The sequence below is a fragment of the Dipodomys spectabilis genome, unplaced genomic scaffold (genome assembly GCF_019054845.1).
Source record: "Dipodomys spectabilis isolate Male_0828 unplaced genomic scaffold, ASM1905484v1 ptg000030l, whole genome shotgun sequence".
Lineage (NCBI taxonomy): Eukaryota > Metazoa > Chordata > Mammalia > Rodentia > Heteromyidae > Dipodomys > Dipodomys spectabilis.
In genome coordinates, this window is record NW_024870707.1 from 8,602,300 (window position 1) to 8,628,335 (window position 26,036).

At 49.2% G+C, this 26,036-nt stretch overlaps 1 protein-coding gene across 3 annotated transcripts; it reads right to left on the bottom strand.

The window, feature by feature from the left end:
- Window positions 1-1,867: 1,867 nt before the first annotated feature.
- On the bottom strand, window positions 1,868-24,453 carry Slc22a8 (solute carrier family 22 member 8). Of its 3 annotated transcripts, none has more exons than XM_042675623.1 (11): window positions 24,351-24,453; window positions 22,527-22,870; window positions 8,934-9,037; window positions 8,388-8,542; window positions 7,196-7,364; window positions 4,681-4,804; window positions 4,392-4,492; window positions 3,804-4,030; window positions 2,784-2,892; window positions 2,446-2,649; window positions 1,868-2,359 (listed from the first exon to the last, which is right to left on the bottom strand). In XM_042675623.1, exons 2-11 carry the CDS (start codon window positions 22,857-22,859, stop codon window positions 2,260-2,262), a joined length of 1,626 nt encoding a protein of 541 aa, XP_042531557.1. In that variant the 5' UTR covers window positions 22,860-22,870; window positions 24,351-24,453; the 3' UTR covers window positions 1,868-2,259. The 3 variants fall into 3 exon arrangements, with proteins under 3 accessions (XP_042531557.1, XP_042531555.1, XP_042531556.1); XM_042675621.1 differs by having other exon boundaries at window positions 3,804-4,018; window positions 4,377-4,492; XM_042675622.1 differs by having other exon boundaries at window positions 3,804-4,018; window positions 4,377-4,492; window positions 22,527-22,863; window positions 24,344-24,453.
- Between the last annotated feature and the right edge of the window lie 1,583 nt (window positions 24,454-26,036).

A 26,036-nucleotide genomic window follows, 5' to 3' on the forward strand; every position in this document is an offset into this window, starting at 1 on the left:
GTCAAAGGCTTGATCCCAGAGAGTAGACTACTGAGAGGGGTTGGGCCCTAAGGAGGTGGGGCCTAGAGGAAGGAAGTTAGGTCATTGGGGTCAGGTCCTTGAGTGTGATATTGGGACCACAATGGTGTGAGATATAATTCGCCAGACATTTCTTGTCATACTGTTTTTAGTTTGTTTGTTTTTTTTTTGTCAATTATGGGGCTTGAACTCAGGGGGTGGGTGCTGTCCCTGAGATTTTTTTGCTCAAGGTTAGTATTTTTACTGCTTTGAGCCATCATGTCACTTCTGGTTTTCAAGAGCCTCAACAACTTTCCTGCTCAGGCTGGCTTTTCAATCCTCAGATCTCAGTCTCCTGAGTAGCTGGGATTACAGGCATGAGCCACTGGCACCCAGCTTACTGTTCTATCTTGTCCCCAAAGCAACATACCAAGTGACCATGGCTTGAAATCCAGAACTGTAAGTCAAAGTGACACATTCCTCCTTTGAAGTTGTTTATCTCAGGTATAGTATTTGTCACAGCAACAGAAAGCTGACTAACACAAATCAGTTTTCATGACTGGATTAATGCCTCATGACAAGGCTGGAGGGAATCAGCTTTGGTCTTTCCCTCTTCTTCTATTCTGCCACATGGGGACACAGCAAAAAAGGTCCTCACTGAATACTCAAAGATGATGCTTTGATCCCAAGTCTTTCCAGTTTCCAGAACTGTGAGAAATAGCTTGTCTTTGTCTAGAAATGGTAAGTGACTCTTGGGATTTCTTCCATAGAAGAAAACCCACAGATAGCAAGAAGCATAGAGTTCAATACTCTAAAATTACTCCAGTGTGCCTATTCTGTAATACAGTATACCCAAGCACCCATAACTTGAAATTGCATGGAGTAGGTTGTGTTGCTATTACAAAAGTACGCTTGTACCTATTAATACTGAAACTACATGTAGTTTCATGCTTTACTGTGGCTGCTTGAGTCACTTTTTTCCCTTATACCTGTTCTGTTTCTACTAAACACATGCTACTTTTTGATAAATCAAAAATTTCCACTTTGACACTTAAATTAAGCCCCTTATGTGTCCCTTTTTTTTGACTTGAGGGGATTATCGTAACTTTTGCCTTGACTTTTCGTGGGGGGCACTATTTGCTTTTGGGGAAGCAGATTTTTTCTTTCCTTGCTGCTCCCTGGGACCTGAACTCAGGGCCTGGGTGTTGTCTTGTTGTTTCTGTGCTCAAGGCTAACACTCTACCACTTGAGCCACAGCTCCACTTCCAGATTTTCTGGTGCTTAATTGGAGATAAGAGTCTCACAAACTTTCTCGGTCCTGCTGGTTTTGAACCATGATCCTCAGATCTTAGCTTCCTGAGTAGCTAGGATAGTAGGTATTAGCCCCTGGCATCTGGCTCGAGGAGGCAGATTTTTCACAGAATTAAGGGCTGGGAAACACTCATCAGACCAGACAACAATTTAAACACAACTGATGTTTAACCTGGAGCTGAAAGCTTTTCTGCATCAACTAAGCTGGGTAGTGTGTGTGTGTGTGTGTGTGTGTGTGTGTGTGTGTGTGTGTGTGTGAATTAACAAATACTGTTTTGAAATTTCTTTTGATCTTTATTAGTTTTCTGAATGTACTTGGTCAAAACAGTGTATAAGGAATCTGGCAATAAGGTAGAACTCCTGTACCTAGCCTATGGTCATTGGTAATAGCACCACAGAGTAGGGAAGATTGCACATGTCCACATGAGCCCAGCTTGCATGCGGCTGTGTGTCCAATCTGTATGCCCTTGAAGTGCAGATGGACAGGTGTGTGTGGGCACTGGTCTCTATGGTAACCAGTGTTCTTTCCTATCCCCATCCCTGAGCAATATGGGTGGAGTTCTTTATCACTGTTTATTGAAATTTCCCACCAAAGGAAAGGTTTGGGGAAAAGAGAGGAAAGTATCTCTGTTGGACTGAATGGAGGGGCCTCAGGAGAAGAGGGGAAAGTGGCTGGAAGAGAAGGAATAGACAGAAGAATGTCCGGGCCTGGGTTGCAGGGAGGATGTAGGGATTAGGGAAAGAGACCCAGGGCCAAAAGTTCAAACAGGCCAGGGCTGGACTGAAGGCTCTGGTTGAGGGGGTGGTGATGAAGCCTCAGAAAGCTTCATTCCTGGGCCCTGGATCCATCCAAGGCGTCCCCCGCCCCGAAGTACCCGAGGAGCTCAGAGGCAGGTAGGATCCTGGTTAGGATCTGTCTCTGGAGGGAAGAGTAGAAGGCTTCTGTAGTCCTCAGCTGGGATCCGGGCTTGATCCACCAAGCTTCAGAGGAATCTTCTGGGATGCCTTTTCTGCTTCTGACTCCTGCTTTGTCTCTTTTCCTTGCCGGACCCTAGGGACAGACAGCTTAGGAAAAGCCCTGCACCCCGGCCCGTGCTTCCCCCATCTGGTACGTGTAGCCAAAGGCAGAGAGCTCACCAGCTTTCCAAGTCTTCAATCGTCTCTGGCAAGGGCCGATTGAGAGTCTCAAGCAGGAAGAAGGCAGCAAGGCCTCCCAGGAGAGCCATGGTCCCATAGATGACATTGGGAATGAAAGGCTGCACCTCACCAGTGATTTTCACCAGCGGGGCTATCATGCTGCCCACTCGGGCCCATAGGTTACTGGCACCCATACCTGTTTGTCTGGGAGAGTTCAGAGCAGGGATTGGTAGCCTGTGTGTGTGGTTCTTAGAGGATGGCCCTGGGGCAGGAGAATGCCACAGTCCCACATGGCTCTGTCTCCTTTGCCCGTGCCTCACCCCTGGTCCAGTACCTACCGGATGACTGTGGGGTAGAGTTCGCTTGTATAGAGGAAGAGGCAGCTGAAGGAGCTGGACATGCATCCCTTCCCAAACACGGCCACTGCTGTCCTCACCATCTGCATGTCTTCAAAGGGGAGAAAAGTAGAGTGCCATGGAGTTCTGGACCCTCCTTATCAACCCTTTCTCCCTTTTTGCTTCCACTGCCAGGAAGCTCAAACCCAAACATAAGACTGGATAACAGCCTCTTGGCTATTCCGAAATCTATGCCTGTTGTGTTCTGCTTTGTTTCTGATCCCACCCGGCCCCCCTCTTCGGATTCCCTAATCTAATTTATATTTCGCTATTTATGTTGTTCTTCAAGATCTGTCGGAAGCTCATCGATGTTCTCAACAAACATTTATATAAAATAAAAAGTAGCTTCTTGCCGGGCGCTGGTGGCTCACACCTGTAGTTCTAGCTACTCAGGAGATGGAGATCTGAGGATCAGGTTTCAAAGCTAGCCCAGGGCAGGAAAGTTTGTGGGACTCTTATCTCCAATTAATGACAGAAAAAGCTGGTAGTGGCTTAGTGGCTCAACTGGTAGAGCACTAGCCTTGAACATAAAGGAGCTCAGTGCCTAGGCCCAGAGTTCAAGCCCCAGGACCCGCAAAAAAGAAAGAAAGGTAGCTTTTTTTCAAGATCATGGTGGAGTAGGTTGTGTGTGTGTGTGTGTGTGTGTGTGTGTGTGTGCACGTGTGCGTGTGCTTCTTTGAGCATTGGACTCTATTATAGTTCCTCCGCATCATCTCATCTCCTCAGCAAGTAACCTCAGCCAGGACACAGCCACGCCTCAAACATTCCTTCATACGCCATGCTGTTCCAAGTCCAAGTAAGGTCTGGAAAGGAGCTTTGAGAGAATAACGTAAGCTCCGGAGAGATTACAGGGACTCGTTCAAGGCAGCGCAGTGGATTAGAGGCAGGACTAACAGAGCTGGAATCCTAGATCACCCCCACTTTCCGGCCCGGGGCAGCATCCTCCACGACCCAGCTTCTCACCTAAAGGCACAAAGATGAGACTCAAGATGGCTACTCCCGCCAGGAGCAGGACAGCAGCCAGAGTGATGCGCCGGCCCAGATAGGATATAGAGAGGATGGTGACGAACTTGGCTGGGATGTCCACTCCGCCAAAGATGATCTGGAGAATGTAGAGGTTGACTCCAAATTCTTCTACCCCCATAGCCAAACTGTAGTAGGCAAAACCAGTGGAAAACCTGAAGGACAGAGATGGATTGGCTGGCACCTTCATGTCTCAGCCAGGCTGAGGCCTCTTCCCGTACTGGTCATTGGTTCCCCAGAGTGGATGGATGAATAGCTTCATTTCTTGTACCATCTACAATGGATTGCATTCTGTTTACATGTGACTTTGTGGCTTGAGGGATTGTGTTTGGATTTAGTGGGAGAGTTCTGGGATCGATTGACCATGTCTGACACGGGAATGGTCTAGAGGGTCATGGCAAGGATGCTCACAATTGACCCCTCCTACCCACCCAGAGAATAACAGGACTGGAGGGACTCCAGGTTCATCATCCTGGCCTTGGCAGGTGTGGATAGAGATGGGTGGTGACTTACCAGGCTATGGCGAGGCAGAAGGTCATGCGGCGCAGGGTGGGTATCCGGACCAAGTCAGCTAAGCCATACTTCACCTTGGCCAAGGAGATGTCCTTCTGTAGGTTGTGTTTCAGCTCCTTGGAACACAGGAGAAGGAAAGGTGTGGCAGAGGAAGGGAGGGGAATGCAGGCCTGCTGCCTTGAGAGGGCCCATTTGGGGAACCAGATGGAATGTGGACTGGGGGCCAAGGAAACAGAGGCAAGTGGAGAGACTGGCCCCCAAGCACTGGGCCTAACCTCCAACTGTAAGCCTCCCCCACACCAACCTCCAAGCTGAGCTTTTCCCCTTCCTCCTTCTTGCCATTGTAGGCAGCCACTCGCCGGAGCGTCTTCAGGGCCTTGGAAGACTTTCCATTCAGGACCATCCAGCGGATAGACTCTGGGGTCCACCTGGGGAAGGATAGAGTCAAATCCTAATGGCTCCCCCATTCCAGAGGACTCCCCCCCACACACACACCTTGAGAGACCGAAGGAATGTCAGTCATCAGATAGGGGAACTAGGAAATCTGATCCATCTGGCTGTGGAGTCTATGGAACTTAGACTTGGCCCAGCTTTGCACCTGGGCTGCCTGTAGCCAGGATAAATTCCAGCATCATCTCTCTTTCTCTCTCTCTCTTTCCTAGTCTAGAAGAGCCTTTCCTCTGCCCCCTACATGGGTTGCTTGTTGTTGTTGGGTATCTTCCTCTGCCAGGAAGCCCCAGGCCATAGGCGTAGGTCGCCTGAAGAGGGGACACGTTCCAGGCTGCGCATCTGGAGGGTCCTGTTCCTCTACCTCCCCAGCCTTGTGTGGGGCTCAGTTTCTCATTCCTTTGGGGGACAAAGGGCAGGATCATAGTCCCTGCACTCTCAGGGGGTGTGTGGCTATCTGTGGCCTTCTATTGTCTGTTTCCTGAGCCCGCTGTCTCCAAGATTACCAAAGGCTTCCTCCCACACATCGTGGCCAGGACCTGGGCTTCAGCCTCCTCAAGTTGAGACTGGCACTGTGGCTTCCAATTAGTGAGTAGCAGGGGATCGAATCCCCAGCTGACCTAGGAAAACTTTGAGGCTCAGAGTGGGTGAGACTTGCCCAAGTTATAGTTTTTTTTTTCTTTTGCAAATATTGGGGCTTGAATAATTCCTCCTCCTCTTCCCCCTCCCCCTCCTCTCCCTCCTCCTCCTTTTCCTCCTCTTCCTCCTCCTCCTCTTCTTCCTCCTCCATCTCTTTTTCTTCTTCCTCCTCCTCCTCAAAGCTGGAAAAGCTGGCATTTTACCACTTGAGCCATACCTCCACTGGAGTTTTGCCAGTTAATTGGAGATACGATTCTCATGGACTCTTCTGCCCAGACCAGCTTTGGAACTTGATCCTCAGATCTCAGTCTTCAGAGTAGTGAGGATTACAGGTGTGTGGACCACTAGTAGCCAGCCCAATTATACAATTAAGAGACTAAGCTCTCAATTGTACTCTGCTGAACCCCGTGCTCCTGTTTTGCCTCCTATTCCTTCTCTGCTCCCAGCTTAGCCTGTTGACAGGCCTCTGGTTCTACCCCAGGCCCACTCACCATCTCCCTCTCTCCCCCCTCCCTCCCTCCCTCCCTCCCTCCCTCCCATTCCTCTCTCCCCTTCTCCTCTCTCCCCTTCTCCCTCTCCTTCTCATTGCCCTCTCTAGGAACTTCTCTTTTCATTTCATTTCCATGTAACCTTGCAGAATTGGTTTCTTCTCTGAGCCTCAGTTTTCTTATCTAGTAAATGGGGACATTCATTCCCCGATCCCACAGTGAGTGATGCCATAAAGGTCAGAGACGACCGAGGCTGATGTCTGGAATGGGGCCTGTGCTTAATAAGAAATGCTCAACCAAGGTTGCTCTAAGATTTCAGACTCTCCAGGGCCTACTTGTCAGTTCCAGGACTGGGGCTCCAGCAATGCTTTCCTGAGGCCCAGCTCCTCCTTGGAGCTTGGCTTTGGGTTGGACACGTCGGTAATGTTCATGCCGGTGTCGCTCAGGCACTTCAATTGGCCCAGGTTCCCAAGCTGAGACTCCCGCTTGAGTTTTCCTTTCTTTCCTATTTCAAATTCTGAAGTCTCCCTCATTGTGAAGATTCTTCCTCCACATTTATCTTTCAGATTTGTTCCCCGAAATCTCTCTTCTGTTGTTTGTCCCCCTCCCATGTGGGTCTATTCTGGGCTATTCTTTCACCAGCAGAACCTTGTCCAGGCCTGGTAGAACCCTCTGGAAGCTTTCCACATGAATATGATACCTCACTTTCCCCGTCCCATCTACCTTGACTCACCCCCCCCCCCCTTCAGCTGCAGGGAATTTCCAAGTGTCCCCCACACACCTGTTTCCTCCTGCAACATGCGTTTTCTTTTTCGTTCTATTAAAAAATTTTAGTGCTAGTCCTGGGGCTTGAACTCAGCGCTTGGGTGTCACCCCTGAGCCTCTTTTTCTCAAGGCTAGCACTCTACCACTTGAGCCCCAGAGCCACTTCCAGCTTTTCCTGAGTAGTTTTTTGGAGATAAGAGTCTCACAGACTTTCTTGCCTGAGCTGGCTTTGAACCACAATCCTTAAATCTCAGCCTCCCAAGTAGCTAGGATGATAGGTGTGAGCCATCAGCACCCAGCCCTGCAACTTGCTTTTATGTACGTAGCTCCTTCTCCCTGGTGTGACCTTTCTGGGAACAGGGTGTTGGGGACAGGGTTGGCCACCTAGGTTATCAATGAGATCCCCTCATTTGGTTCTGGGGGCAGTGTCCTGGTGGGGGGTGTATGATGGGAGGGGGGGAGAAAGGGAGGGTCACATACCACGATGACAGGGCGAAGATGAAGTAGGGAGCAGACACAGTGAACTGTAGCCAGCGCCACTTGGGGACAGCATAGGCCAGGCCGGACAGAATGAACTGGCCAAAGGTGTAGAAGTACCCGATTGCTGTAGACGAGATGGCCCTCATCCAAGTGGGGACCCACTCCACATCTGTGAGAGGAGATCAAGGACCAGGCTAGATAGAGTCCCGATACCCCTCCCCGCCCTCCCACCCCGCCCCGCCCCACCCCGCCCCAACAAGAAGGGGCACCAGCTTCTGCTTCCCGTTAGCTATGTGACTCTGTCCTGGTTCCAATGGTTTGCAGGTGCTATAGCTGCGGCTCAAAGATACAGGACTCAAGCCTGGGTTCAACTTCTTCCCAGCCTGTACTCCTTTATTTGTGAGTATGTGCCAGTACTGGGACTTGGACTCAGGGCCTTGTGTTCTTGCTGGGTTTTTACATTCAAAGCTGGTACTCAGCCAGGCTCTAGTAGCTCACGCCTATAATCCTAGCTACTCAGGAGGCTAAGATCTGAGGATTGGGGTTTGAAGCCAGCCCAGGCAGGAGAGTCCATGAGACTCTTATCTCCAATTAATCACAGAAAAAGCTGGGAGTGGAGCAGTGGCTCAAGTGGTAGAATACTAGCTTTGAGCAAAAGGAGCTCAGGGACAGCACCCAAGCCCAGAGTTCAAGCCCTAGGACTGGCAAAAAAAAAAAAGGAGTCTCACAGACTTTCCTGCCCAGGTTGGCTTTGAAATGCAACCCTCAGATCTTAGCCTCCTGAGTAGGTAGGATTTCAGGTGTGAGCCACTAGCGCCCAGTTTTCAGTTTATCCACTTGACCACCGCTTCTCCACTGGCAAGTGACTTCCTTTGTTTTGCTTTGATTTCCTCATCCGTATATTAGATATAATAGTTTTACACCCCCACCCCCACCTTGTCCCTTTGTGAATAGGTTGAATGAAACTGTGTGTGCCTAGCAGAGTGCTAGGCCCAGGGTACATTCTCAATATTGAGCTGCCATTATTCTGTTTGTGGTTATGTCCAGTTAGGGCCTCTGCAGTTCTGAGTGGGGTGATACATTGACCATAGGAGCTCTCTGATGGAAGCAGACTTAGGCCCAATCTCTCTTAGCTTCTGCCTAGAGCTATCCAAGGCCCCGTTCCTCGGCCCCTCCCACCGGTGTGGCTCACTCAAGATGACAGTGCTGAGGGTAATGCCGGAGATGCTACAGCCACACAGGAAGCGTAACAGCATGTAGACTAGGAGGGTGGGGCTGAAGGCAGCTCCCGAGCCGCTGGCCGCCAGCAGTAGGTAGCTGCATGTCAGGATGGGCTTCCGACCAAACCTGCAGCTCAAAGGAAAGGAAGGGCCAGGGCCAGTGACTCTGAGGCTGTGGGACAAAGGGCTGCCTCCCCTCCTCCTCCACCAGGACCCAGTAGAGCATATGACTCCCTCCCTCCCCTAGACAGAGCCTTGCTGGTAATTGCTGTTTTCATTAACAAGTTGGTGGAGTGCCGAGTTAATGAGTTATTTTTTTCCACCTCTAGTTTAGCTGACTGAGCAGAGGTCAAAGGACCAGTTATCTCTAAGCAGCCTTTCGCAGCTCCCCGGTTTGTCTCAGCAGCTTTTAGGCCACAGAGCCACCGATGGTTTTCTGTTGGGTCTGGGGAGACCAGAGACTTCAAGGAGAAATGAGATGTGATCAAGGCCCACCCCTCCCCCCTCCCAAGGCTCACCTGTCAGAGAGTTCTCCAAACACGGGACCTCCAATCAGTATGCCCGCCATGAAGATAGACTGGGCCATCTCTTTCAGTTTGCCAGAGCTGCACACTAAATCCCACTGCACAAGAATAAGGAAGGGCCAACCCGGCTTAGCACAGACCCTCCCTCACACATGGGCCCTTCTGCCACTACCCTGTCCTGCACCCCTGCTTCCCTGCCCTGCCTCCTGGCACCAATTCCTCTTTCTACTTGATCCAGGCTCCTTAGGTTTGCCTGTGGCTCTAAGGTCCCTAACCCATATCTATATCTATCTATAGATATAGATAGTCTGTGTGAGTGTGTGTGTGTGTGTGTGTGTGTGTGTGTGTGTGTGTGTGTGTGTGTGTGTGTGCGTGCACGCACCATTACTCAGGGCCTAGGTGATGTCCTTTAGCTTTTTCACGCAAGGTTAGTGCTCTATCACTTTGAGCCACAGCATTGATTTTCTGGTGGTGAATTGGAGATAAGAATCTCATGGTGGGCTGGGAAGGTGGCTTAGTGGTAGAGTGCTTGCCTAGCATGCATGAAGCCCTGGGTTTGATTCCTCAGTACCACATAAGCAGAAAAAGTCAGAAGTGGTGCTGTGGCTCAAATGGTAGAGCACTAGCCTTTAGCACAGAGAGGTTCAGGGACAGAGCCCAGGCCTGGAGTTCAAGCCCCAGGACTGGCAAAAAATAAAAAAAAGAATCTCATGGACTTTTCTATCTAGGGTGGCTTTGAACTGCAATCCTTAGATCTTAGCCTGCTGAATTGCTAGGATTACAGACATGAGCCACTGGCACCCAGCAACTTCTGACTTTTTGGTGGTTAATTGGAGATAAGATTCTCACAGATTTTCCTGCCTGAGCTGGCTTCCAACCTCAACCCTCAGATGTCAGTCTCTTGCACAGCTAAGATTATAGACGTGAGCCACTGATTCCCCGCCCTGACACACAGATGTTTGAATACTACATCCCTCAAGTATGTGTGGTCTGTCATGCGGCTTTCCAAGTCTGTTAGGCTGGCCCATTCACATCTGTCCATAACCTCCTCCCTTCAGTCCTGCCTATGTCCCCATGGCTCCTCTCTACCTCTTCTCTTCCCCCGTAAATACAAGGCCAGTCAGCCTGTACCCTTGACTGCATCCTCTGTCCCCACAGGGACATTGCTCTATTATAGCCACCACCTTCCAGCCCACACCTTCAGTCTTTCTCTCTCCTGACTTGTATGTGTTCAGGTTTCTTCCTCTTGCCAGGCACTGCTGGCTCATGCTTATAATCCTGGCTACTCAGAAGGCTGAGCTCTAAGGATCAAGGTTCAAAGGCAGCCCAAGGAGACAAATCTTTGAGTTTCTTATTTCTCACTAACCACTTAGCAAAGTGATAGTTTTATAGATGTTTCTATTAATTATTCACATGTTACTTTATAAATTAGGTAGCTGTTAAAATAGACAGTTTGAATTGTTCTATTTAGAATTGCACCTTGGAAATCATTTTGCTGATAGTAGTACTTAAGTTATGCTTTTTCTTTCTTTTCTTTTTTTTTTCTGGTCATGGGGCCTGAACTCTGGGCCTGGATGCTGTCCCTCAGCTTTTCAGCTCATGGCAAGTGCTCTACCACTTGAGCCACAGCACCACTTCTGGCTTTTTCTTTCTGCTTATGTGGTGCTGAGGAATCAAACCTAGGACCTCATGCATGCAAGGCAAACATTCTACAAGCCACCTGTCTGGGGCTCTTTTTTTCTTTTTAAATCAATACAGTTGGGGCTTCTGTATCCTAACCTGCTAATCTTGGCAGTTGTAGACATTACTAGCTTCTACTGTTACTTTGTTTCTTCTTGCTTCTACTCTTTCTTCTACTTTTTCTTTTCCTTCCTGGGCTCTATCTACTTACCAAGCCCCTAAACTTCCCCAGGACTCCTTCTAGATCCTCCTCTCTATTGACTTTCCCCAGGCCCTGCCACTTGCTCCTACGGCTGAAACTGCTATTTGTGCTAAAGATCCCAAGTCCACATCTCCAACCCAACCTCTCTTTTGGCCTCCAGACCAGGAGATTTCTGCTTGAAAATGCAACCTTGCTGGGTGCTAATACTAATCCTAGTTACTTAAAAAGCTGGGATCTGGAAGATCACAGTTTGAAGCCAGCCTAGGCAGAAAAGACAAGATTCCATCTCCAGAATAACTAGCAAAAAAGCCAGGCTGGAGGCATGGCTCAAGTGGTAGAGCAAGCTCAGCAAGCACGAGGCCCTGTGTAACTAGTAAATAAAGCCATTTAGATGATATCACAGGGACATCATAGACTCTCTTGTCACTTCTCAATGACTGGCAGCCTTCTCATTTAAAAATAGTTATTTAAAAACTTAGCCAGGTGCCAGTGGCTCATGCATGTAATCCTAGCTACTCTGGAGGCTGAGATCTGAGGATCACAGTTTGAAGCCAGCCTGGGCAGGAAAGTCTGTGAGACTCTTTATCTTCAATTAACAAGTAAAAAGCCAGAAGTGGAGCTGTGGCTCAAGTGGTAGAGCACTTACCTTGAACTGAAAACCTCAGGGACAGTACCCAGGCCCTGAGTTCAAGTCCTAGGACTGGCACAGACAAAAAATATTGCTTGAATCTGGATTCTTATATTTTTCACTACTGTCCTAGTCTAGGTTTTAGCATTTGTCCTTGGCTTGTAGTGACAGCTGATATTTACAAAGGACTTACTAAGTACCAGGCTCTGTTCTAAACAAGCTCTTTCTGTATTTTACCTTTATTTTTCCTGTCCTGGCATTTGAACTGAGGGCACCAGGCTGGCTAGGCAGACCCTCTGTTGCTAGAACCATGTCTCTAGGTCTTTTTTGCTTTAATTATTTTTCTGGTAGTGATATGAGATTTTGTCCGGGGCTTGTCTTGGACTATGAACCTCTTACTGATGCTGTAGCTGGGATTATAGTTGTGCATCACCCAGCTTGTTTGTTGAGATAGAATCTCATTTAGTTTGTATGCCAGCTCTGGGGCTTGAACCTGGGCACTGTCCCTATATTTTTTTCCATTTAAGGCTAGTACTCTACCACTTGCATCACAGCTCCATTTCTGGCTTTTTGGTGGTTAAATGGAGATGAGTCTCACAGACTTTCCTACCCTGAGTGGCTGCAAACTGTGACTCTCAGTGTTCAGCCTCCTGAATAGCTAGGATTATAGGTGTGAGTCACGGGTGACTGGCTGGAATCTCACTTTTTGCCTTCACTGGCCTCAAACCTCCTGATCTTTATCTCCTGAGTAGAAGTGTAAGCCTCCATTCGCAGCCCTAACTTCTTTAATCTTCCCAACAATCTTCTTGTGTTTCCCATTTTATAGATGAGGAAACAGACATACAGGGGTGACTGTGACAGATTGAGTGTGTGTGTGTGTGTGTGTGTGTGTGTGTGTGTGTGTATACTAGGTCTTCAACTCAGGACTTTTTCCACTCAAGGCTAGATCTCTCTACGTGAGCCATACCTCCATTTCTGGCTTTTTGGTGGTGGCTAATTTTAGATAAGAGCCTCATGGACTTTCCTGCCCAAGTTGATTTTGAACAGCAATCTTCAGATCAGCCTCGTCAGTAGCTACGACTATGGGCATGAGCCAGTAGTGCCTGGCTATGACAAACTTCATTCTTATTTCTTCTTTGCTATTCTCTCCCTGATGATCAGAATTGCTTTGGACACTTCTGTCTCCAATCAAGTTTCTGTTTTACCAAAAGTTCTCACTGGCTTCCTCTTGCCTTTTGTGTAAAGCTCTGTGGACAAGTTTACAAAGCTTTCTGTGCTCTGATCTTGGCCTGGCTGTCTGCGCTAATCTGTTAATACCAGCATTCACCCTTTGCTCCAGCCATCACGAACGACTTGTGTAATGAGGGCTTAGAAATGCCTCCTAAGAATGTTTTGGACATAAAACAGGATAGGGGCAGAGCCACACAGCCCAGGGAACTCTTCTACTTTCTTCTTCTGAAATCAAGAGAGGGTGAAGGTCGATAAAGACTCCAGGTCCCAAAGTTGTCCCAGAGTAGACCAGAGTGGCCCAGTAAACCTGCAATCCCTTCTAGCTAGGAAGGTTGGCAGAGGAGGGAAAAGATAAAGGAGGAAGTAATAGTAGGTAGCTTGAGAGACTGCTGATACTTTGTGGCATGCTGTGTGTTGAAGCCCTGAAGGAAAAATCTACAGGAAAAGATCTACCGTCAATCTCCCATTTCCCCGGTGACCTTGAAGGTGGGTGGCTCTTGATAAAGAAATGGTAGAAGATACGTTGGCTACTTTTCATTTGCTTCAGAGGAAATCCCTGGCCTGGACTTGGGTTCTTTCTCCCTTCCTGTGGATAGGAATGGCGAGGGCAGGAATAAGGCTGAAAGCAGATATTGAAGATAGCAGAGCAGTAAGAAAGGGAAGCCTATCTATATTCTTTAAGCCATGAATTATAATTGATTCTTTTGTTACAGTGACATAGCCTATCTGGATGTATCCCACAAGAGATTGCAAATGAAAATTAGATTTACATCTTAATCTTCATGATACTAAATAGTTTTAAGAAATCAAGGATCTAGAAGTGGCTCAAAGTGGTAGAGCTCTAGCCTTGAGGGAAAGAGCTCAAGGACAGCGCCCAGGTCTTGAGTTCAAGTTGCATGATGGACCAAAAATCAAAACTGAAAAACAAAAAAAAAAACCATCATGTTGGGGCTGGGAATGTGACTTAGTGGTAGAGTGTTTGTCTACCATGAATGAAGCCCTGGGTTCAATTCCTCAGTACCACATAAACAGAAAAAGCTGGACATGGTCCTGTGGCTCAAGTAGAGTGCTAGCCTTGAGCAAAAGATGCTCGGGGACAGTATGTAGGCCCAGAGTTCAAGCCCCAGGACTGGCAAATAAGTAAATAAATAAATAAAATCAAGAATCTAGTCAGTACAAATAACTTACACCTGTAATCCTGGTTCAAAGCCAACCCGGGCAGTAACATCCATGAGACTCATCTCCAATTAACTACCAAAAATTCTGGGAGTGAAGCTGTGGCTCAAGTGGTTCAGTGTTAGTTTTGAGCACAAAAGCTCAGGGACAATGTCTAGGCCCTGAGTTTAAACCCCAGAACCAGAAAACAACAACAACAACAACAGAAAAAGAAAAAGAAAAAAAGGTCTGTTTTGTTTACAACTCTATTTTCATCATTTGGAACAGTACCTGGCATCTAATAGGCATTTAATACTTGAATGAGTAAGCATTCCATAGAAAGAACAGAGAGATGTCAAGCCTTAGAGGTTTAAAATATGTCTACATCTATATGAGAGGTCACATGGTCTACACTCTCAATACTGGGAAGAGATTGGAGAGACTCTCCTCTTCAGAGTGAGCTTGTGTCGGGATGGATAGTATCAAGTATCAAATCCACAACCACATGGCAGTGAGAAATGTTATTACTTCACAATGAGACTGGAGAAAAGACTCTGGCAGTTCGTCTACCGGGCAATTAACGTACTTCAGTGAAGTTTTAACAGTAAGAAGGAAGATTGCCTTGTGGTTAAATATTTTTAAGATATTGGACTTCAATTGCACTCTAAATTGCTCCCAGAGATTTCATGGTTAATGAAGCTCATCAGAACGGATAAGAAAAATGTGACTGTGGCTTCCCCGCAGGGCAAAACAAATCCATGGGGCTCAGACCTGACATGTGTCACAATTATGGGCTGAATTATATCCCCCTGAAAGACACAGTGAAGCTCTAATTTCTAGAGGTTCAGAATGTGACCTTTGAAAATAGAGTTGTAGATGTAATTAGCCAAGTTAAAGTGGGCACATACAGGGGCAGAGTGAGCCCTTAAACCCCCATGTCTTATAAGAAGAGGAAAGAGAGAGAGACATACAGAGATAATGTCTTGTTAGCTAGGTGTTGGAAGTTCATGCCTGTATATATATATGTATATATATGTGTGTGTATATATATGATCTTGAAGAAGTATATATATATGTACACACACACACACACATATATTTAATGCCAGGAACTTCCTTTCTGGGTACCTGACCCAAGCAGGTGGTCAATGAATATTTAAGAAGTGGATCATTAGGATGCCCAGACCCCCCACTGTGGGTGAGGTGGACCTCTCTTTTCTTCCGCTCCCAGCATTCACTGACGGCAGAGGGCACACCTGTCTCATGGCACTCTAGCTACTTATTTACTTGTTTCGTTTCTCTTCTATGTTCTGCCACCTCACCAAAGGCAGAGAGCATCTTATTTGACTTTTTATCCCTGGCAGTTAGCAAAATAGCTGGTAATAGTAAATGTGAACATTTGTTTAATGGATAATGACTGAGGTAAACGGCTGGGTTAGGGTATGTAGTTTGGGGATGTGGGTAGTCAAATGGAGCCAGGCATCTTGCCCCTCCATGTGGGGAAATTCTACACAGCACATGGACTCTTCATATACTAAATCCAGTACTGACTTTAATGCTCCATTCTTGGAGTATAACTGACCCTCAAGGGAATGGAATTCTGAAAAGAAAGGGAAGAGCACCTGCTCCTTTGTGTCCTCTATAGGAATGTGGTCAGGAAGGAAGCTCAGAGGAAAGCTCTGCTAGTCACGTTGGCTGCTGTTATGATGGCCATTTCCCCCCAAAGCCTGAGCTTTGGAGGGTAGGTGACTTGTTCAACCTAGCTCTGTTCATTTCAAGGAAAATCCTTAGGCTCAGCTCTGCTGAGCCTCACCCCCCACCCCTGCCCCGGGGTCCTTGACCAGGAACACCGCTCTCTGAGGTCTCACTGTGTGCCATGCTTTGAGCCTTGGACTGCCAGATGAAAGACATCTAAATGGGAGCTGTTATTCTGAGCCATGGTAAAGCAACAGCTCAGGGCAGAAGTGCAGTTTGAGGAGGGAGGCAAGGTTAGAGCTTGGTGGACTGATTAAGTCCAAAGGGTGACGTGAGGAAAGACGGGAAGTAGAGTAGCAATAAGCAGAGGGGCTAAGTGAACTTCCTGCGGGGGTAGATACAAGGAGCATCAGAGAGGGCCTACCAACCCTGCGAGTCCTTCCAGGATGGAAGCCCTGCTGAGTGTGAGGAAATCTGACTTCACACAAATCCCACTGAGGGCAAGGAAACAAACTGCTTTAGCTCGGGAGCCCTTTGGAGCCAGCTCGGACCTCATGGGACATCACTGCTGCCCTTGTGTGTTCCCCAGCCTTGTTAGCTCCCTGTGCACCAAGCGTCCAGGGTGGGTGGGTGGGGGACTTCCAAAGGATGTGGATTCCCAGCTCAGCCACTTAAGAGCTGTGTGTTTTTGTGGTAGCTATTTAACCTCTCTGTGGTTCAGACTCTTTAGCTGTGCCTGTAGGTCCATGGCACCTGTTTTGCAGGATTGTGAACAATGACCTAAGAGAGTACCAAGCCCCCAGTACTACACCTGCAAAAGAGTGGGTCTTTCATTCACACTGGCCATTAGGTAATGATGGTCACATGTGGTTGTGAGGCTCACTAGGTCATGTGGTGTGGTAACTGGGGCATGGATGCTGGGATCCAGAGGCTCTGATCCACCACACATGGGGTAGTTGAGCTCAGTGGAGTCCTCTGTGTGGTGAGGATGGTAGCCAGCCCTGGTTCTCAGGTCCATGCAGGAGGAGTGCAGAGCACTGCTAGCTCAAGGCCTGTATACAAGGAGATGTTCACAGAGGGACTTCTTGAATCCAGAGAGCCCACAGAAGGCCCAGGTCCCTCTTGTGTCTGTGGCCGGGGTTTCTCTAGGTTAGGGCTGTCACTGGGAGCAAGGTGGGGCTCTCAATTCAAGATCCAGGGCTAGAAAAGGATGTGTAAGAGAAAATGGCCAGTGCTTGGAGTCCAGCAGGGCTGAGGGCAGCGGTAGGAGTAGGAAGCTGGAACAGAGTGGATATGAGAGATGGATGTGTGTCCTGGAGCTGGGTGGTTGGGGATTTGGTGATAGAAGAGGGTCAGAGGTGTGACCAGTGATTCTTCAAGAGAGAGCTCTCTCTGGAGTGGAGATCTTACTGGGCAGACTCCTTGCTTTCCCAGCAAGTGTGTCTGTGTAGGAGACAGGATCGGGAGGACCAGGTCTCAGCAAGGAACTCCAGGTGTGTTAGAAGGGTGCGTGTCCCTTAGGCATGCTCAGGCCAGGCTCTGAGGATCATGGGGCTGAGGCCAGTGGTGTGGGGCTGTGAGCGATAATTCCTCTTCAGGAAACTTAGGGCCCAGCATCCAGGCAGGGACCTCACCCTTCACAGACATAAAAGAGAGGCCTTTGTATTCTTCTGGATGTCTTAGCAAAGCTCCTTCGGGAAAGTCCTGACCTCTTCTTTGCCGCACCAAGAGAAAAGAATGTGTAGTCTCCTCAGCCAGGAAAGCTTAGGGGATCAGAAGAGGGATGGAGACACCGCTCCATCCCTGGCTCAGAGAGAGGAGGTGACTAGCCAGGGTTCCCAGAGAGAGGAAGGATGTTGGGGGGAAGATAGTCTGAACAGTCCAGATTTCTATCCCCCATTTACTGGGGGGAGGGCTCCCCATCCGTTACTCATGGAATAAGTCCTCTAGTTCTGACTTTCCCCTTCACAACAACAAAAGAATAGCAGTAGCTACTAAGGCTAATTAATGCCTTGGAGGTGCCCCCCCCCTGCCCCCGGCCCTGTGGTCAGTAAGTACTGTCCTTCCCGTGGTGCTGTGTATTGGTTCCTTTACCCTTCTCACTCGCTTTCTTGTCCTCTTTCATAGATGAGGAAACAGATTTTCTGAGAGTTGTGACATGTTTTTGTAGTCGGCCCAGGCAGGATGTGAACCCTGGCTGCCTGCCTCCGGGTGACCAGCCCATGCTGCTGGTCTAGGAAATGGTCCCGTGCCTCTACCTACCAGGATCACTTGGACTGAGCTTGCATGCTGCCAAATATCCCTGCCTTCATGATTACACTGCCCCCCCCCCCCACCATCCCAGAGCCTGCACGTTCAGCCCTCAATCTCTGAACAAAAGACACACTCAGCCACACTCTGTAACTACAACATAGGAGCCAGAACGCCAGCAGACACAGCTTGTATCTGCCATGGCTGAATGAACAAACTCCCTGGCTGTGTGCTGTTGACATTGGTGTGCTGAGTCTGCCCACTAAAATGTCCATGGCTGGTTAGAGAATCCCCTCATCGCCTCCCCCTGCCCCCCACCATGAGTTCTCCTAGCAGGGAGTCTCCAGAAAGCTAGAGCCTGAGGCAAAGCTAAATGAGATCTGACACAGCCAAGAGTTCAGCCCCACTGGGATGCTGGCCGCAATGGCTGGAATGGTGACTGGGAATTTGGCTGGCAGAGGTAAACTGATGCTTGACTGGGCCCTAAGCCTGTAACCTGTGCCAGCCACCAGGCTGCGTCCCTGCCAATGCAAGAGGGAATTCCACATCCCCATGGGAAATCTTGCATATCCTCCCATGGAAGGGTCCTTCGTCCAGCACTCAGTGAACACTGGGCTACGGACCTAGTCCTGAGGTGACAGTCTTGGGTGGGGAGAGACCCGCCATGCCCTGGAGAAGCTGCCACAATGGAGGAGGGCCCATCTGTGGAACAGGCCATCCACCCTTAGGGCACAGGGCGCATGGGCAGTCTGACAGATTTGGGGTCAGGAGTTATGCAGCTGTATGGAACATGTGCTCTGGGGCTTGGCTCCCTGGAGGTTGACTCTGTCTTTTGCAACTGCAGTGGTTTGGGCTAGTGACTTGTGCCTCAGTTTCCTCATCCCTGAAAACGGGATCCTTAAGGTGCTGACCTCAGAGAGCTGTTGTGACCACTAAATGTGCTCATTTTGACAGTGTGCACACTTCTCGCACATGTGTAACATCTTGTTGGTGATGGTTCTATTTAAGCACTTCCTGTAGTGTGTGTATGTGCGCGCGTGCACATGCACGCACATGCGCACGCGCACCAATATTAGGGCCTGAACTTAGGGTCTTATTGCTGTCCCTTATCTTTTTTTGTTTTTGTTTGTTTGGGGCTTGAACTCTGGGCTTGGGCGCTGTCCCTGAGCTCTTCAGTTTAAGGTAAGCATTCTACCACTTAAGCCACAGGCCCACTTCAGTTTTCTGGAGATGAGAGTCTCATGGACTTTCCTGCCTGTGCTGGCTTTGAATCCTGACCCTCAGATCTCAGCTTCCTTAGCTAGGATTACAGGTGTGAACCACTGGTACCTGGCTCCCTTAGCTATTTTTGCTCAAGGCTAGTGTTCTGCCACTTGAGTCACAAGTATTTTACTTCCAGCCTTTTGTTGGTTAATTGGAGATAAGAGTTTCTCAGACTTTCCTGCCTGGGCTGGCTTCTAATCATGATCCTAAGATCTCAGCCTCCTGAGTAGCTAGGGTTATAGATGTGAACCACGGGCATCTGGCCCCTGTAGATTCTAACTTTTGTTTATCTGTTTTTTTGTTTTTCTGACAGGCTGTCCTTGTGTAGCCCAGCCTGGTCTTGGCACGGGCATCTGGCCCCTGTAGATTCTAACTTTTGTTTATCTGTTTTTTTGTTTTTCTGACAGGCTGTCCTTGTGTAGCCCAGCCTGGTCTTGGTCTTGTGATCTTCCTGCTTCAGCCTCCTAGGTGCTAGGATTATATGTATGTGTGTTACCACACCCAACTCTCAGAGAATCTATCATCTTGTCATGGATTCTTTTTTTTTTTTTTTTTTGGGTCCGGTCGTGGGGCCTGAACTCTGGGCCTGGGCGCTGTCCCTCAGCTCTTCAGTTCAAGGCTAGTGCTCTACCACTTGAGCCACACCACTTCCGGCTTTTTTCTTTTTGCTTATGTGGTGCTGAGGAATCGAACCCAGGGCCTCAGGTATGCAAGGCAAGCGCTCTACCACTGAGCCACCTTCCCAGCCCCTCTTGTCATGGATACTTGTACAAAACTTGCTGATGGGTCCACAGACTGCTACACTAAAACTCTACCAGCCGCTCTAACCGTGTAGATGGTCTGAAAATCAAGAAATATTTTGAATACTTGATACATTTCACATACTATATTTGAAGCAGGGGAGGAGGTGGGAATTTTCATCTGGGGGCAAAGTCAGAGCCACAAATGGAACAGTTAGAAGCACAGCTCTGCAGCCAGGGCCTGAGTTCAGATCCTGATTCTGCCACTTAATAGGTCTGTGACCTTCTGCAAATGACTCAGCCTTTCTGTGCTCTAGTTTCCCCTGTCTAGGGGTTGTTCAGAAAAATCTAGACTGTTTCTAGCCGGGCGCTGGTGGCTCACGCCTGTAATCCTAGCTACTCAGGAGGCTGAGATCTGAGGATCGCGGTTCAAAGCCAGCCCGGGCAGGAGAGACCGTGAGACTCCTATCTCCAATAAACCACCAGAAAACCGGAAGTGGCGCTGTAGCTCAAGTGGTAGAGCGCTCGCCTTGAGCTGAAGAGCTGAGGGACAGCGCCCAGGCCCAGAGTTCAAGCCCCACGACCGACAAAAAAAAGAAAAAAAAGAAAAATCTAGACTGTTTCTATGTGTGAAGTGATGAGAATAGTATCTGGCACATAACAAATGCTATGCATATAAGTAAATATTTGTTTTCAAAGAAGGACACTTACATAGCCAATTATAGTTCCTTTGGGATTGAAAACCAACCTCTATCTATAAAGGAAAGTCTGTAAGCCAGGCTGGGCCATAGTTTCTTTCTTTCTTTCTTTTTTTTGGGGGGGAGGGGGGGAGATCCAGTCATGGGCCTGAACTCTGGGCCTGGGCGATGTCCCTCAGCTCTTCAGTTCAAGGCTAGTGCTTTACCACTTGAGCCACAGTGCCACTTCTGGCTTTTTTTTTTCTTCTGCTTATGTGGTGCTGAGGAATCAAACCCAGGGCCTCATGCATGCAAAGCAAGCACTCTACCACTGAGCTACCTTCCCAGCCCTGGGCCTTAGTTTCTTCATCTGTTAGAGATCGTAATACTGCCCTAGAAGAGACCACATCCCCTGGGATTATGGGACACTGTCCTCATAGGGTGGCATGAATCCCTGGCTTAGCAATGTAGTTCCTCCCATGAGACAAAATCTGGATCTTGCATTCCAGGGGCTCATGGTTTCCAGAGGGGAATGAAAATTTCCTCTCTCCTCACATGCTGCCTCCACCCTGAAGCCAACTTGCCTTCCTTCATTTGGTTTTTGTTTCAACACCCATAAACATCGCTCTGTACTGATGAACTTCACCTTTCAATTCCAACTATGAAACTGACCGGCTATGGGATGATGAACTGTTTCCTTTCTCTGAGTTTTAGTATTTTTTATTTATTCTCTCTCTCCCTCTCTTCCTCCTCCACCCCCTCTCTGTAAGTCCTGGGACTTGAACTCAAGCCCTGGGTGCTGTCTCTTAGCTTTTTGCTTAAGGCTGGCACTCTACCACTTGAGCCACAGCTCTCCGTCCAGCTTTTTGGTGTTTAATTGGAGATAGAGCCTCATGGATTTTTCTGCCCTAGTTGGCTTTGGACTTGAATCCTTTGATCCCAGCCTTCTGAGTAGCTAAGGTCACAGGCATGAGCTACCATCTCCCAGCTATTTATTGTTCATCTATTAAGGAGATAGACAGTACTCTCAGCAAAGCACTGTTGCTGGAATCAAATGAAAACTGCCTACAGTGCACTGAAATGGACCTGGCAGGTCAGCAGATGAAGAAATCACAACCCCTTTTCTTCCTTTTCTTCCGGTTATGTCCTTCTGCCTAGCCTGTCATTGAAGACCTCTGGCTTCCAGACAGCCAGCAAATCCATGAAGGGCTGCGTTAGAATGGGAGGTGAACACTGCCTGCCAGTCTGTTCAGCTCCCTGAAATCTCTTTTACCTTGCTACCTTTTGCACAAGATGTTTTCTTCCTTCCCCTCAGGGCCTGGCTAACCTCTGCCTACCATTCACATCTCAGCTCCAGAGAGTATTTCTTTAATGCTTATCAGTTCCTGTCTCCCACGCAGCCCAGGCATAGGTCAGAGTCTAAGGTCACTGCACAAAGTTCTTTGAAAGATGGAATTTCTAAACTTCTGTGTGGCGCTTTCATTCATTGGTGTCTCCCCACTAGGCTGAAGACCCAGCAGGAACAGAGATGTGTGGATGTGTGTGTGTGCGTGCGCGCAGGTGCGCGTGCACACTCATTGGTCTTAGAGCATAAACTCAGGGCCTGGGCACTGTGCCTTAGCCTTTTCATGCAAGTTTGCAGCTCTATGACGTGAGCCACAGCTCCAGTCCCTGCATTTTGGTGATTTATTGGAGGTAAGAGTCTCTTGGGTTTGTCTATCTGCCTGAGCTACCTTTGAACCATGATCCTCTGATCTCAGCCTCCTGGGCTAGTTTTGAATCATGATCCTCTGAGCTCAGCTAGGATTTATGAGCCACCAATGCCTGGACAGTTTTGCAAATCTGCAGAGCTCAGAACTGAGCCACCCAGACCTCTATAGTTGTTGATGGAAGCAATCAATGTTTTGACTTGGATTGTAAACGAACCCTCTTTGCCATTAATGTTCTTGGACTTGGAGCCTTCCTCTGCCAGCCTAGCAGCTTGTGTCCTGGAATCCTGGAAGTTCAGCTGCAAGGTATGTGGGAGGACTGGAAATAACTGGGGGGAAAGGGGTGGGGCAGACATACCTCCGTCACAATGGTGTCCATGGTGTTATTGTAGACCCAGCCATCCAGACAGGGCTCCGTGGCTCCGTGGGTCTCATTGGGCAGGCTGGTGTTGGGCAGGTGAATGAAACGGAGGCATTTCTCAGGCTTTCCATTCAGGCCCCTGGGGAGCACCCAGAGCTCGGCTGAGGCATTGGGGGATGGGCGGCAGTGGTGGGCAGGGGTGGTGGCCGTGAAGATCTGTAGCAGGTTGTGGTTGGCCATGCCAAGGATTGGGAGTGCGAGCAGGGTCACGTGCAGGTACTGGAAAGGGCCCATGCTGCCCACACGATCCAGAATCTCTGAGAAGGTCATGGTGCTGGGGGAGATGAACCAGAACTGTAGACCAGGCCTGAGGTGCAGAGGGGGGTGAGTGTGTGTGTGTGTGTGTGTGTGACACATAGACCTATGGAGCAGTATGGGAACACACATTTGAGGATGTGTCCAGGTATGTGTGTAAACACGGGTGGGACTATGTGTACATACATGGTAAAGATGCAAGGACAAAGCTGGGCATAAGTGGCTCACACCTGTAATCCTAGCCATTCAAGAGCTGAGATGTGAGGATCACGATTTGAAAGCCAGCCCCGGCAGACAAAGGCTGGAGATTCTTATCTCCAGTGAACCACCAAAAAGCCAGAAGTGGAGTTGTGGTTCAAGTGGTAGAGTGCCAGTCTTGAGCAAACAAGCTTAAGGACAGAGCCTCAGCATTTGAGTTCAAGCTCTGTGCACGCACACACACACACACACACACACACACCGGTGTGAGGACACACGGATTCATGTGTGCATGCACAGGGAGGATATAGACGTACCTAGCTGCGTGGAGCTGTGTAGGGATATCGGTTGTGGATGTCTGTCCAGGTGTAGGGTGAGGTGCCCTCAGCTGTGTAGACGTTTAGCCTGGTTCATAAAGCCCCAGTTGTGAGTGTGTACCTGTGCACATGCACTCCTCCAAGCTAGTCACACAAGCAACATGTGTGTATGTACATGTGGATGTGGATGTATGTGCGCAGACATGTGCGTGTGAGTATGTGTGCGTGTGTGCTGTATACGTGTGTGCCTGAGCACACACGCCTCCCTTAGGCTAGTCACACCTGCTGCATGTATGTGTATGGCATGTGTGCATGTGTGGATGCATATGCGTGCACAACACATTCCTGTTGGCTAGTCACATGTTGCACACATGCACGTGTGTATATGTATGTCTATGTATATGCACACACCTCCCCAAGCTAGTCATACTTGCTGCATGAGTGTCTGTGCATGCACATGTGTATGTGCGTGCATGCACACACATGCTCCCTAGGCTAGTCATATGTGCTGTGTGTGTGTGTGTGTGTGCATCTGTGTACGTGTGCCTGTGTGTGTGTATGCATGGATGGGTGTGCATGTGTGTGTGTATGTGTGTGCACACTCACATGCTCCCCTAGGCTGGTCACACATGCTGCATTCACACATCCACACAATGCAGTCCACACAATGCAGGCCACATAGCAGGGAGTAAATGGCCAAGTCTTAGATGTTGGCTCTACAGGATGTGCAGCGGAAGTGGGTGGGGGACAACCCCGTTGCCGCAGGCAGACCCACCAGGGCTAACTACACGCAAGGGCCTCCCCCAGCCCAGAGCCTCCATTCCTGGCTTCGTTCCCCGTAGATAGAATATCCGAAAGAGCCCAGGTAGGTCCTGGAGGGCATCTGGGCCTCCAAGGGCCACACTGAGGAAGCGGGGCCTGGCGTGGGGGGAGGGGGCAGTGAGCCCTGGGTTCTGGGCTGAGAGACCCTCCTTCCATTCTTACCTGCTGCCTCGGGCTGGCTCCGGCGGAGCTGGGCGCAGAGGTAGCTGAGTCCGTGCTCTTTCCTTCTTGGGGTCTGGCCGCTGTTGGACAATAGCTCAGCTCCAACAAGCTGTGTTTGTACCTCCCCCAGGGGGGCCTTATATAAGGCATAAGCTGTTTCCTGGGCTAATGTTTGACTTTCTTTAGAGGATTAATATCACTGGCAGGGAGAATTTTTGTGAACCCACCAAGCCCAGCCTGAAAGGGCTGCCTCAGCGAAGGCTGGCAGGGCCGGGGGTTGGGCCGGTGGGGGAATGGCATGGCTCAGCCTACAGGGCTGCTGCCTGGATTGACGGCTTAGCAGGGAGGCTCTCCCAGGGAACAGTCTGGGAAGGGGTCTGTCTGGCGTGAGGGTCCTGTGGCCTTCAAAGCTCATGTCCTGAGACCAGTCATTGGGAATTCTCCATTATATCACCGTCTCCTGCCCACAGCTAGATATATGGGGATCGCTTTCCAGGAGGTGACCTTGCTGCCTCAGGACCGCCATGTCTGGGGCCCATGGAGCAGGCAGAGCCTCTGATCTGCGTCTTCCCCAACTCAGTTGGCCAGCCTTCCATCCCATACTCCACGACCTTGCTCTTCTTCTGCTAGTTGCTTGCAGTGCGTGGGGACCCACTGCATTTCCTTTTCTTTCCCCTGAGTATGATTTAAATGATCTAATATACTGTGGGAAGGGTCGCCTCCCACCCTGTTTGCCCAGGTGCATACAGATACCAGGCAAGCCACCAAACATAGGTGCAGATGGCCTGACGCCGGCAGTGTAATCTACCTAAGCCTGGCTGTACACATTCCATCATGACCCAACCGAAAAGCGCCCCCCCCACCTCCCTTGACCTAGTGGCTTTTTCATTAACCTCTGCCTCCTTGCTCAGACCTCATAAAACCCAGCTCCTGTCCTAGCCGTACACACAGTCTCCAAGCCTGCAGGAAGGCCGTGTCTCTCGCTGCTCTATCTCAATAAACAGTCCTTGCCTGTGGAAGATCCAGTCAGTCCAGCCTGTTTCCATCCTTTCCCCTCTATTTTCCCAACACTGTGTGTTTGAAGCCAGGTGCTGGTGGCTCCCATGTGTAATTCTAGCTACTCAGGAGGCTGAAATCAAATCAGGAGGCTTGAAGCCGGCCTGGGCAAGGACGTCCATGAGACTCTTCTCTGCAATTAACCAGCAAAAAGCCAGAAGTGGAGCTGTGCTCCAACTAGTAGAGCACCAGCCTGGAACCAGAAAGCTAAAGTCCAAGCTTGCACACACGTGTGTGCACACAGTGTATTATTTTCTTGCACAAAATGTAGGACGCGGGCTGGGAAGGTGGCTCAGTGGTAGAGCGCTTGCCTTGCATGCCTGAGGCCCTGGGTTCAATTCCTCAGCACCACATAAGCAAGAAAGAAAAAGCCAGAAGTGGCGCTGTGGCTCAAGTGGTAGAGCGCTAGCCTTGAACTGAAGAGCTGAGGGACAGTGCCCAGGCCCAGAGTTCAGGCCCCACGACCGGACCCAAAAAAAAAAAAAAATGTAGGACGCGTTGACAAACTAAACCAAATGAAGCAAACCAAACATCCAGCCCAGGAGAGTCCCTCAGTTTCTAGTCCTTTCTGGTAGAGACTTACATCTCAAACCCCATCTTCAAGCAGCCCCCTTGGGGGCAGTTAGCCCTCATAGCC

Coding starts and splice junctions, on each gene's coding strand:
- Slc22a8 (XM_042675621.1), bottom strand. CDS start 22,859: ATGACCTTCTCAGAGATTCTGGATCGTGTGGGCAGCATGGGCCCTTTC. Junction 4,805..7,195: donor ATCTTCGCCCTGTCATCGTG/GTATGTGACCCT, acceptor ATCCTTCCCCAG/GTGGACCCCAGAGTCTATCC. Junction 2,650..2,783: donor CTCTACCCCACAGTCATCCG/GTAGGTACTGGA, acceptor GAACTCTCCCAG/ACAAACAGGTATGGGTGCCA.